This window comes from Manis pentadactyla, chromosome 3 (assembly GCF_030020395.1).
Source record: "Manis pentadactyla isolate mManPen7 chromosome 3, mManPen7.hap1, whole genome shotgun sequence".
NCBI lineage: Eukaryota > Metazoa > Chordata > Mammalia > Pholidota > Manidae > Manis > Manis pentadactyla.
Window position 1 is genome coordinate 36,983,172 of NC_080021.1, and position 13,966 is coordinate 36,997,137.

Below are 13,966 nucleotides of genomic sequence, written 5' to 3' on the forward strand. Positions count from 1 at the left end.
CAGCAAAAGACACCATCAATAGAACAAAAAGGAACCCTAAAGTATGAGAGAATATATTTGAAAATGACACATCCGATAAAGGCTTTACGTCCAGAATATATAAAGAGCTCACACGCCTCAACAAACAAAAAACAAATAACTCAATTAAAAAATGGGCAGAGGAACTGAACAGACGGTTCTCCAAAAAAGAAATACAGATGGCCAACAGACACATGAAAAGATGCTCCACATCGCTAATTATCAGAGAAATGCAAATTAAAACTACAATGAGGTATCACCTCACACCAGTAAGGATGGCTGCCATCCAAAAGACAAACAACAACAAATGTTGGCGAGGCTGTGGAGAAAGGGGAACCCTCCTACACTGCTGGTGGGAATGTAAGTTAGTTCAACCATTGTGGAAAGCAGTATGGAGGTACATCAAAATGCTCAAAACAGACCTACCATTTGACCCAGGAATTGCACTCCTAGGAATTTACCCTAAGAATGCAGCAATCAAGTATGAGAAAGATCAGTGTACCCCTATGTTTATCGCAGCACTATTTACAATAGCCAAGAATAGGAAGCAACCTAAATGTCCATCGATAGATGAATGGATAAAGAAGATGTGGTACATATACACAATGGAATACTACTCAGCCATAAGAAAAGGGCAAATCCTACCATTTGCAGCAACATGGATGGAGCTGGAGGGTATTATGCTCAGTGAAACAAGCCAAGCAGAGAAAGAGAAATACCAAATGATTTCACTTATCTGTGGAATATAAGAATAAAGGAAAAACTGAAGGAACAAAACAGCAGCAGAATCACAGAACTCAAGAATGGACTAACAGGTACCAAAGGGAAAGGGACTGGGGTGGATGGGTGGGTAGGGAGGGATAAGGGGGTGGGGAGAAGTAGGGGGGTATTAAGATTAGCATGCATGGGGGGGTAGGAGAAAAGGGAGGGCTGTACAACACAGAGAAGGCAAGTAGTGATTCTACAACATTTTGCTATGCTGATGGACAGTGACTGTAAAGGGGTTTATAGGGGGGACCTGGTATAGGGGAGAGCCTAGTAAACATAATATTCGTCATGTAAGTGTAGATTAGTGATACAAAAAAAAAAAAAAGGGCAGTTCCTTTGTGGTAACCTCCAATGAGTTCTACACAAGAGTATAAATGGCATATAAAAGTGTAGGCAAAGGGTCTGTTTGTGTTTATACAGAGGATCAAAGCCTAATTGGGCTACCCCGAAAATGAACTAAGATACGATATGAAAAATAACTTTCAACATCAGCACTCTCTGGAAGACTCATGCCAGAAGATGATCAGCAAAAAACCCCAACAAAGATCCACGCACTGCTACAGCTGTAGATGCACTCATCCCACCAGTTCCTGGACTTGCCATGGGAATGAAGAAGGAGATATCTAAGTTGGCCTGTGCATACAGTAAAACAACAAATTTGACTGGATCTATACTGTCGGAACTCAACCAAGAATTAGGAGAAGTGCAAGTTGTAGCGCTCCAAAATCTTACAACTACAGACTATCTACTGTTAAAAGAACATATGGGATGTGAACAGTTCCCAGGAATGGGTTGTTTTATTTGTCTGATTTCTCTCAGACTGTTCAAGTACAGTTGGACAATATCCATCATATCATAGATAAATTTTCACAAATACCTAGGATGCCTAACTGGTTTTCTTGGTTTCACTGGAGATGGCTGGTAATTATAGATTTGCTTTGGTTATCTAACTGTATTCCTGTTATGTTAATGTGTGTGTGCAATTTAATTAATAGTTTAAAACCTATACATGCTTAAGTTACTCTACAAGAAGATATGTCAAAGAAATAATCAATCTTCCCATGTTTTCTTCTGTCTGTTACCTCTATAGCATTTCTTCTTCCTTCCTAATTACAACCCTTAAATAGAATTCGTGCCTCATATTTAATTTACCGAGTATCATAATACCTCCAAGTGCTAAAGATACCTGAAGACAAATGCTGGGCATAGAAGCCACAGGGCATAAATATGCAAAGAAGTAAAAAGCTAACCTTTTCAAACAATATGGCTTCTCCCTCACTTACCAACTTTACATCTCCCTGTATGGCCCCGGAAGATGACTGGTTAGCTAGAGACGGGTAAGATTCCTCAAGGGAGGAACAACCTAAGACAGGCACAGTCGCAGGGGGGCCATCAGGTGAGAAATTGGGGATCAACAGAGGTGAGGCTTAGAACCTCACCCCCCCGTTTTGAAAGAAATCTTCTGCATCCGTGGATGTTTTATTGCCCTTGTCTAGCTTGGATTAACACATAGTCTACAGGCACACACCTGATCATCTACATTTGCTCTCTTACAACACTAGACTATGTTTTCTACCTTTATCTTGCATCTACCTACCACTTCAGCATTTTATTTAAAATAATAATAGTAATAATAATAAAGGGAGAAATGTGAGATCCACATATAAATCAAGTATAAAAATCAAACGAATATTCATATTTGACCTGACTGTTTATAGTTCATAATGCGTAATCAAAACCGAAAGTTTCTGTGATGGCTGCCCTTGTACTGTTCACCATGTAAGAACTTATTCACTATGTAAGAATTTGTTCGTCATGTAAGAACTTGTTCGTTATGCTTCAGAAGATTGGAGACTGACTAAAATTAGGCTTGGGGTGGATTAATGATTGTGCATTGAGCATTGACTCCCCTATACAGAATTTTATTGTTTTTAACAACCATTTGATAAATAAATATGAGAGATGCCCTCTCAAAAAAAAAAAAATTCACCATTTATGAAAGCAGTTTTTATATGAGATAAAAGGTTAGCTGTCAAATGTTTCAAGCTATTAATTAAAGGCTTAAATTTTTATTGAAGGGATTGCAACAAGAAATATTGAAAATATATCTCATGATATATATTACACAAAATTTTACATATATAACATTAAAAAAATAATGAATATATTTTGGTCCAAACTGTGAAGTTGAAAATTGTTGAAAGGGATTTTCATGAGGGGAGATAGGGAATTATTTACATACTGTGACATTTGCCAATTGGAAACCATTATAGCCATTACTTAATAAAAACTTGTGTTTTAAATGCAAGCAAAGCCATTTTCCCCCTAATTTTTCCCATTTCAGTTTGTTGCTTTCCCTAATATTTCCTCCATTTAACTTTCTCCAACTCCAACATACATGAGGATTCATTTTTAAGCAAGATAGGCAGTTGCATATATAGTAAGCTGAAGGAAAACACATCTCTTCAAAAGACTTTTTTTTTTAGGTTACAGCACACCAAGGAGAGGTGATACGTTAAGATGTTATTGTGCTATTTCTTTCAGACTTCTTTCCTCAGATCCTATTTGAAAATGCTAAATCCCCTAATCCTTAGCCTGGCATTCAATGCTTTCAAAAATAAATCTCATCATACTATTTAGATTTTATATGCTCATCTTCTCAAACTTACTATTTACTTTTCTCATCTCCATTTGTTGACATTGTATCTATTCTTTCCAGGCCTAGCTAAAATGCTTATCACAGCTTGTACTAGTCTCTCATACTTCTTCTACATTACTATAGCATTCCATATAAGCTTACAATTTTAATTTTTACATTTAAAAATTAGATTTGAAAAAGGTTTGAAAGCCTCTCCTTTCTATATATGATTTTGATAACTATACAAAGTCAAAGATTAAGTATGACTTTATTGGGTACTGGGACATAAACTGTTTTATTATCTTTATATTTCCCTTCCACATTTAGTAGAAAGACTTTTGTGTTTCTTTTAATTAGGGAGATTTATGTTTCAGAATTAAAAGCAAAGTGAGATGTAGACACTTCAGTTTTCATATTCTAGATTTATTAATGTGATTTTGCTAGAGGAGAGAAAAGAGAGAGGAGTATACAGGAGGCAAAAAACGGAGGTAAGCACTGCTGAAGGTCCAGATTTCTCAGAATTAGTAAAAGGATGATGGTTTGAAAGCCCTGTGACTAATACGGACTTAGGTTCTAAGAACCTCTCCAGAGTCCAGTGATATTTTAGTATTCCAGGATAGTAGCTCCACGATCAGTAAGAAGACTGGATGCTAAGCACCAGAGCAATCAGAATTAGTAAAAACTGCTATGTGTAGACCTGGTTTCAGTTAACCACTGTATAGTGGGACATGTCAGTGAAGCTTAGTAAGGAGTAAAAATTAATGTCTTCCTTGAAAATTGTCATTTTTTAGGGCTTCCTAGAACCTCTATTGAGAGGTGGGAAAAGGTAAGAAGGAAAAATACTGATACTTGACTAAGACAAAAGGTACCTAAGAACCAGATTAGACATGACTTTTGGAAAAAAAAGTGTATTTCACATCCAAGTGTGTGGATAAGAATTTTACTTCCTATTTAAGTATAATGAATCTTTGAATCAATCATAATAGCAGCACCATAAATGTGATAGGTAACTAATTATTTGTTGATATAATCAAAATAATGTAGATTTCAAAAGAAAGCAAGAAAGGAGAAAAAAGGCAAACCAAAACTTAATAATAATGTGTAAAACATTAAGCAAAATTTGTAAGAAATTACATCAAATGTAAATGTATAAATTACCCCAATAAAAGATATATCTTGTCAGAATGGATTTAAGACCAACTTTACATTGTTTTCAAAAGACAAATGGCACAAAGAGGTAAAAAGTAAAAGGCCTGAGAAAAATACACCACACAAAAAACATTAACCCAGAAAAAAGCAGCTGCAGCAATATTAACATTAAGAAGAGTATGTCTTAAGGAAAAACACTCCTAAATATAAAAAGAGATGCTATCTTACTATGCTGATGGACAGTGACTACAATGGAGTGGAGGTGTTGGGGGGGGGGATGTGATAATATGGGAGAATGCTGTAATTACAATGTTGCTTATGTGAAACCTTCATAAGATTGTATATCAATGATACCTAAATAAAAAAAGAAATGCTAAAATTATCAGTCTATTAGAAAAAATAACAATTCTAGTTTGTATGCATCTAATAACAATCTCAAAATATTTAAAGCAAACAGTGACAAAATTAAAAGGAAAATGTCTACAACCATACATGGAGGGTCCAACATACCTCTCTCTATAACTGATGCAATTATCAGAAAAAAAATCAGCAAAAACAGAAAACTTAAACCAAATTTATAAGCTTGATGAATTTGACATATATAGAACATATACCAAACTATGACAAAATATTCTTTCCAAGAACTTCTACGAAAATCAATTACATGCATCACTATAAATTAAACAAATAATTTTAAAGATTCCAATTATTCAGAGTATACTCTGACAAGAGGGAAATTATGCCATACAGCAATAACCAAAAATTTTAAAAACCCAGAAATCTCTTTAGTTTGGAAATTTAATATTACCCTCTTGAACAATTCATCAGTAAATGAAACACCACATTAATAATTAACTATCCTTCTGAGAGGAAAAACAAAGTAAACCTAAAGAAAGTAGAGAAATAATAGTAAGAAAAAATAATGGAAAAGAAAAACAAACATACAACCTAGAAAGTAAACAAAAACATTTTTTTTGTTGAAAACACTAATAAGATGACAGGTTATTAGCAAGTCTAACCAAAGGGGAAGAAAAAGAGAAGGAACAAATTAGCAATATTCCAGAAAAGAGGACATCACTGCACACCAACTATTAAATGGATAATTAGATGTTACAATGAACAATTTTATTTAAATATTTTTTAAATTAGGAGAAAGTTTCAAATTCCAAGAAAAATCCAATTTAACGAAGCTGACACAAGAAGACATAATATTCTGAATAGTTCTAGATCTAGTAGAGAAATTAAAATTGCAGTTTAAAATCTACACACAACGAAATTGCCTACCTTAATGATACTTCCAAACACTATTTATAAGGCCAGCATAATACTGAAATCAAAACTTAAAAACATTACAATAAAGGAAAAGATTACTACAATAAAAGACATCAAACAGAAAAGAAGAAACATATCCTATACTTTTTATGAAGCCAGTATAACATTGATAACAGAAGCTAATGAAAGACAATCTTTCTCTATCTCATGAATATAAATGCAAAAATTCTACACGTAACATTAGCAAAGTAAATCCAGAGATGGATAAAATGATAATGCATCAAGAGCTAGCTGAGTTTATTACAGGAATGATAGATTGCCTTAAGATTTGAAAATCAATGCATTTACCATATTAATAGAATAAAAGAGAAATATCATGGTTACTATCCATATACACATTTAAAAATTGGCATAATGAAACATCAATGCATGATTAAAAACTTTTATCAAACCAGGAATAAAACAGAATTTCCTGAATCTCATAGTGGCACAAAAATTTTACAATAAATATCAACTATAATGGGGAAATACTTAAAACTTTTCCCAAGGAATGGGGGACAAAACTTGGACATCAACTTCTACTCAACAATATCACTTTCACTCAGCATTGTATTATAGGACCAAGCCAAAGCAGTAAGAAAAAGAAAAGCAATGTATAACAATTTGAAAGAGGAGAAATTGTCATTATTTACAGATGACATAATATTGTACATCAGAATTCAAAATAATGTATGGAGTCATTGAAAATAATACATAACTTTTATTTCTGCATCAATTTAAGTCAAATTTTTAGTTGTAGATCTATTAAAGATACAAAACCTCTGCACTGAAACCTATTATAATATTATTTGGAGATATATCAGATTCATGGATGGAATTCTCATTCCATGGAGAGATGTCTGTTGTACCCAAATGAATCAAAGTAATTGAATCAAAGCCCCAAAGGGTGTTTGTGGAAAATGATTATTTGATATTTAATTCATTTGTAAGAAAAAATGTCAAGAACAGTAATAACCATCTTAGAGAACAAATTTGGTTTATTACTGGATATCACAATTTAGTATAAGCTACAGTGATTAAGACACTTTGGTATTGGCACAAGAATAGCAAAGTCTAATTGAAAAGAATAGAGTTCAGAAACTTAGACACATAGATGTGATTTTTTTCAGTAAATGTGCTGGGTCAAGTGAACAACCAAAAGATTAAGAATGAATTTTTCTATCTCTACTTTGCAAAATATACAAAAATTAATTCCAAATGAATTTTAGATTTAGTAAGAGTAAGTAGGTAGTGACAAGACTGACATAGCACAACATGGAGCTGTTATATTACCCATGGGTAAATCAATACTATTAACAATTAAGTAACAGAAGAGTCATTTGGGGAATGGAAAATATTAAAAGCTGTAAAGTTGATTAAATTAACTTCATGAAAATCCATGATACATACAGCTAACTAGAAAGTATTCTATTTTCATTGTTCCTGGCATACTCTATTCTTAATTAGCTAGGTGGAAAAAGATAATGAGAATTGTTGGTAAACTTAAGAATTTCATATGTTGAGAGTCGGGAAACCTACTCTTTATTGTAATAACAACTGGAGTAAATGGGGAGAAGGCCAACCCTGTAAGAGAGGGCAATGGTGGCTAGCATTATTAGCAAATAAATGTAAACTATAAGAATTACTACATCATGAATTATATTAGCAACCTTCATGTAGTAACCCATCATACTACACTGTGATTTAGAGAGAATGTACTGAGTAGATTACAGTGGCCAGATAGAGAAAACACTCTAAAACTAGTCCACATAAAATTCATGGTAATGTTATTATTACAATAAAGGATGTTGTAATGGCAATGGTAACAGTGGGTGGTGTTTACTCCTGGGAAGGCTGAAAGAAGTGAGTTCTATAAAATTAGTGTTCAGTTAATACCATCCAAGGGTAAAAGACTTTATCTAGTAGAAATAAAATTCCAGTCATTAGAGAGATTACTTTTAAAAGGAGTGACAGTAATTCTCTAGGCTTCCCTATGACTAAATACCCCACAGGACCAATTCTTTGCTCTAATTCTGTTTGTCAAACAGCCTTCTGATACACAATTTAATTGTCTATTCAGCAGGAAGGGTGTGATGCACATAATGGTTATATATTGCCAAATATACTTACCATGATTGATAAGCAATAGGGCATTTTGGGTATAAATTTACACTTCTGAAATCTGGTTAATGTCAGTTTACCATTACTTGACAAAAATGTTGCTAAACCTGGAACATGCTGACTCATGAAGATAAAATTATCCCATGAATACTATTCAAAGCAGTAAGCAGACACCGCACTTTTCAATAATAGTTTAATCAGGAAAACAAACTAGAGTTGTAGGAGTAACTAACCAACAACACCACTTTTCAATCTGCAAAACACTTCTGATTTTCCTTTAAGATTATCTGAATTGATCTGATTCTCTTTTACAGTTTTAGACTATAAATATTTCAGGGTAAAATGCAAACACTGACAATAATAATAATAACAACATCAGCTTATATTCCTGAGATTATTTAACTCTTAAAATCACACTGTAATGTAGGTACAACTATTCCCATTTTTTAAATGAGGAAAGTGAAGCATAGAGAGATGACCTACCCGAAGTCATTCTGTTCTTAAGTCAGAGAACAAAATTTTAACTCTGGTTTGTCTGAGTAACGTTCATGGTCATGACTTCAACTACTATGTTATATTTGTTATCCTACATATTCATAAAATATGTGCCATAATGCAGAAAGAAAGCACAAGATATCTATAGCTACATGACCAAATTCTATTATATGAGCTATCTCATTCCTACAAGTAAGATTCTAAGGGCTAAAATTTAAACATACCTCTGCTTCATTTGGGATCATACTGTGATGAGTGACGACTATAAGTATAACCTGATCTTAGTGTATAAAACAACTTAAAAGCTTCAACAAATAGTTATGAAAACACCAAAAGACGCCTGCTAATACCCATAATGGTATTTTCAAAGTCTATGTTATATATATCATTCAAGATAATCCAATAAAGTTATGATAAAGTTTACTGAAAACTTACTTTGCAACCTTCGTGTTGGGCTCTCTCCGTGGAGGTGTCGTCGCGGCATGTACGGAGAAGGATGGGGAAGCGGCAATGAAGAGACGTCATGGGTCTGCAGTTTATACCAGTGTGGCTCATCATCTAATAACGCTGTTTCTAACTCAATTAAAATCTACAAAGCCAAGAGATGAAGGATGGTTATATACAATACAGAAATTTTCTTAAATGGTCTCATAACTTTTATAAGGCAGTTAAAATAGTAATGTTGTTAGTTGAAAAAAGCAAGGTCATGTTACAAAATTACCCATATGTTTTGGACATTACAAAATTGACCATTTGTTTGTAACCCCTTGCTGATTTAATAGTTTTAAATATCTAAGACATTCTTGTGTAGACCTTTGACCACCAACCTACTAAGCTATTAAATTTGCAACTACAGAAATAACACTGTTTACTAAAAGTCTGTAATAATAACTAATATTTGTACATCATTTTATAATTTAAAAAGCATTTTGATTTATATTGATTAATTTAACCTTTACAAAAACTCTTATGATGAGAGAAAAAAGAAATTATAAGTGTGATAAGTTCTTACTATGTGTTAAGAACCACATCATATATTACCTTAACTCTGAGAAAAAAAATCTACTAATTTGTTCTTATTATTCAAATTTTACAGATAAGAATACCAAAGCTAAAAAAGGTTGAAAGCACTTGTCTAAGCTCACACATCAGTTAGCAAGTGAAAGAGGTATAATCAGTTTCTCTTACTTAAAACTCTATGTTCAACATGTTGTTAAGGACTCAAAACAGGAAAGAAAAAAATGAATGGATTTAATAAATGACTTTATTTTCTTTTAGGGTCATGTGTAAATATGAGTGCTTGTTCTTTTTGTATATGAGAACTGCTACATGATGATAAATCACTACTTTGCTATAGGATGTAAAGGAGAAACACAGCCAAGTTATTCTTTCATTCTTCCTAAATCTCCTCATTTTCAAAATTAAAATTTCATGTGTGTGTTCACACACACACAAACACACACACATATGTAACCTTCATATTATCCCTGAGTTACATACTACTATTTTTCTATTTGTTTGAAGAAAAAACTGAGGCACAAATAGATTAAATAACTTGCTCGAGAATACAAGGCTAGGAAGAGGTAGTGTCAGGAATGGAGACCCAACAGCTGGCACCAGTTTCTGCTCCTAACAGCTATGTTACCTTTCTTTGATTCTTTAGTTAACAATTTCAGTTCAGTATTTTTATGGATTGCTGTTTTTCCCATGAGATTACCATTGAATTTACTCAGGAGAAAACCAAGGACACTGCAAAAGGCAGAAAGCAGATAACTTAGTGGGTTAACAGCTAGAGAACTGCCTCTCTCTCATCTTGGCCCTTTCCACCTCATTCTCCACATTACAGCTGAAAATGTTTTTCTCAAGTAAAATACAATCAAACCATTTTCTTCTAAAATCTATCATTTGTAAAAGATGGCAGCGTGAGAGGAGAGACAGAGGTGTCCTCCTAAAACTGTATACAATTAGAAAACATAGTTGGTGCAACTAATCCTGAGAGAGCAACAGGGAAGAGGACGGTGCCAGACTGCATACACCTGGAGAAAAGAGCAGACTTCACTGAACGGGGTAATGTACCAAAGCTGTGGCTGGGCAGTACCCAAGCCCTTTCCCCACCCCAGCTCACCAGCAGGAGGAAGAGAAACAGAGCAGGGAGGGAGTGGAAGACCTGGGAATGTTGAATACCTAGCTCCAGAGATATGCTCTGGGAGCACAAACCTACATTTCATGGTGCTTTCATGATACTCGCATGATTACGGGGTTGGAAAGCAAATACAGGCAGAATTCCTGGAGAGACTGAGATTCCAACCACTTGTGGAAAGCAGGGATCCATATCCGGCTGCTCTGGGACAAAAGCTTATACCTGTGTGCTTAGCCCACTGATTCAGGCAGTGGAGACAGGCATAGTAGCCGGGAAGCAGGAAACAGCTCTTTCCTCCACCCTAACACCAATATCACTTCTCTGCGACCCCTAATATTGCTTCTGGGACTGAGCAGCTACAGAGTAGAGCTTCTGGACACTAGAGACCGCCATATAAAAATATGAAATGCCAAAGGAACCTGGTCCAGAGAAAAATTAATATAACTCCAGAAAAAGATTTAAATGACATGGACCTTAAGACTCTTCCTGAAAGGGAGTTCAAAATAAAAATCACCAACATGCTAATGGAGGTACGGAAAGACATCAAAGAACTCAGGAATGAATTCATGTCAGAGATCCAATCATTGAAGACCACAATGGAGGGTATTAAAAGCAGGTTGGATACAGTGGAGGAGACGATAAATGAAATAGAAACTAGAGAAGAGGAATACAAAGAAGCTGAGGCACAGAGAGAAAAAAGGATCTCTAAAAATGAAAGAATATTGAGAGAATTGTGTGACCAATCCAAATGGAACAATATTCGCATTATAGGGAAACCAGAAGAAGAAGAGAGAGAGAAAGGAATAGACTGAAAACTTCCCCAATCTGGGGAAGGAGATAGACTCTCAGGCCATGGAGAACCACAGATCTCCAAACACAAAGGACCCAGGGAAGACAACACTAAGACATGTAGTAATAAAATTGGCAAAGATCAAGGATAAGGACAGACTATTAATAGCAGCCAGAGAGAGAAATAAGATAACATACAGAGGAAAGCCCAACAGGCTAACATCAGACTTCTCAGCAGAAACCTTACAGGACAGAAGGGAGTGGCATGATGTATTTAATCCAATGAAGCAGAAGGGCCTGGAACCAAGATTACTTTATCTGGGAAGATAATCTTTTAAATTTAAAGGAGGGATTAAACAATTTCCAGATAAGCAAAAGCTGAGAGAATTTACCTCCCACAAACCATCTCTACAGTCTATTTTGGAGAGATTGCTATAGATGGAAGTGTTCCTAAGGTTTAATAGCTGTCACCAGAGGTAATAAAACCACAGTAAAGAAAGGAGAACAGCTAATTACAAAGCAAATGCAAAATTAAATTAACTATCCCCAAAGTCAATCAAGGGATAGACAAAGAATACAGAATATGATACTGAATATTTAAAGAATGGAGGAGGTAGAAAAAGGAGGAGAAACAGAAAAGAACCTTTAGATTGTGTTTGTAACAGCATGCTAAGTGAGTTAAGTTAGACTCTTACAGAATAAGGAAATTAAACTTGAGCCTTTGGTAAAAACAAATCTAAAGTCTGCAATAGCAATAAGTACATACCTACCAATAATCACCCTAAATGTAAATAGACTGAATGCACCAATCAAAAGACACAGAGTCACATAATGGACAAAAAAACAAGACCCATCTATATGCTGCCAACAAGAGACTCACTTTAAACCCAGAGACCCAAAGTGAAGGGATGGAAAAAGATATTTCATGCAACAAACAGAGAGAAAAAAGCAGGAGTTGCAGTACTTGTATCACACAAAATAGACTTCAAAACACAGAAAGTAACAAGAGAAAAAGAAGGACATTACATAATGATAAAGGGGTCAGCCAACAAGAAGATATAACCATTATAAATATCTATGCTGCCTACACAGGAGCACCTACATATGTGAAACAAATACTAACAGAATAAAAGGGGAAATACAATGCAATGCATTCATTCTAGGAGACTTCAACACTCCACTCACTCTGAAGGACAGATCAACCAGACAGAAAATAAGTAAGGACACAGAGGCACTGAACAACACAATACAACAGATGGATGCAACAGACATCTACAGAACTCTACGCCCAAAAGCAACAGAATACACATTCTTCTCAAGTGCACATGGTACATTTTCAAGAATAGATCATATACTAGGCCACATAAAGAGCCTCAGTAAATTGAAAAAGATTGAAATTGTACCAACCACTTTCTCAGATCACAAAGGTATGAAAATAGAAATAAATTACAAGAAGAAAATAACAAACCCCACAGACACATGGAGGCTTCACAACATGCTCCAAACTAACCAATGGATCAATGACCAAAGAAAAACAGAGATAAAGCAATATATGGAGACAAATGACAACAATAATTCAACCCAGCAAAATCTGTGGGATGCAGCCAAGGCTGTGCTAAGAGGGAAGTATACTGCAATACAGGCCTACCTCAAGAAAGAAGAACAATCCCATATAAGCAGTCTAAACTCACAATTAATGAAACAAGAAAAAGAACAACAAATGAGGTCCAAAGTCAGTAGAAGGAGGGACATAATAAAGATTAGAGCAGAAATAAATAAAATGGAGAAGAATAAAAAAATAGAAAGAATTAATGAAAGCAAGAGCTGTTTCTTCAAGGAAATAAACAAAATAGATAAACCCCTAGCCAGACTTATCAAGAAATAAAGACAGTCTATACACATAAACAGAATCAGAAATGAGGAAGGAAAAATCACTACAGACACAACAGAAATACAAAGAATTATTAGAAATACTATGAAAAATTATATTCTAAAAAACTGGATAACCTAGAAGAAATGGACAACTTTCTAGAAAAATACAACCTTCCAAGGCTGACCAAGGAAGAAACAGAAAATCTGAACAGACCAATTACCAGCAACGAAATTGAATCGGTAATCAAAAATCTACCTAAGAACAAAACCCCTGAACCAGATGGCTTCATCACTGAATTTTATCAAACATTTAGTGAAGAACTAATACCCATTCTCCATAAAGTTTTCCAAAAAATAGAAGAGGAGGGAATGCTCCCAAACCCATTCTATGAGGCTAGCATCACTCTAATACCAAAATTAGGCAAAGACATCGCAGAAAAAAAGAAAATTACAGACCAATATCCCTGATGAACATAGATGCAAAAATACTCAACAAAATATTAGCAAACTGAATTCAAAAATACATCAAAAAAATCATCCATCATGATCAAGTAGGATTTATGCCAGGGATGCAAAGATGGTACATTAGAAAATCCATCAACATCATCTACCACATCAATGAAAAGAAGGACAAAAAGCACATAATCATCTCCATAGACGCAGAA

General features: G+C 34.6%; 1 protein-coding gene across 43 annotated transcripts in view; it reads right to left on the reverse strand.

Moving 5' to 3' along the window:
* Nucleotides 1-13,966, reverse strand: part of RIMS2 (regulating synaptic membrane exocytosis 2) — a 578,477-nt gene that overhangs the window by 234,274 nt on the left and 330,237 nt on the right. For all 43 annotated transcript variants that reach the window (XM_036876382.2, XM_036876388.2, XM_036876380.2 and 40 more), the window contains one exon: nucleotides 8,936-9,089. In XM_036876382.2, coding sequence (XP_036732277.2) covers nucleotides 8,936-9,089 — 154 coding nt within the window. The remainder of the gene's footprint in view (nucleotides 1-8,935; nucleotides 9,090-13,966) is intronic.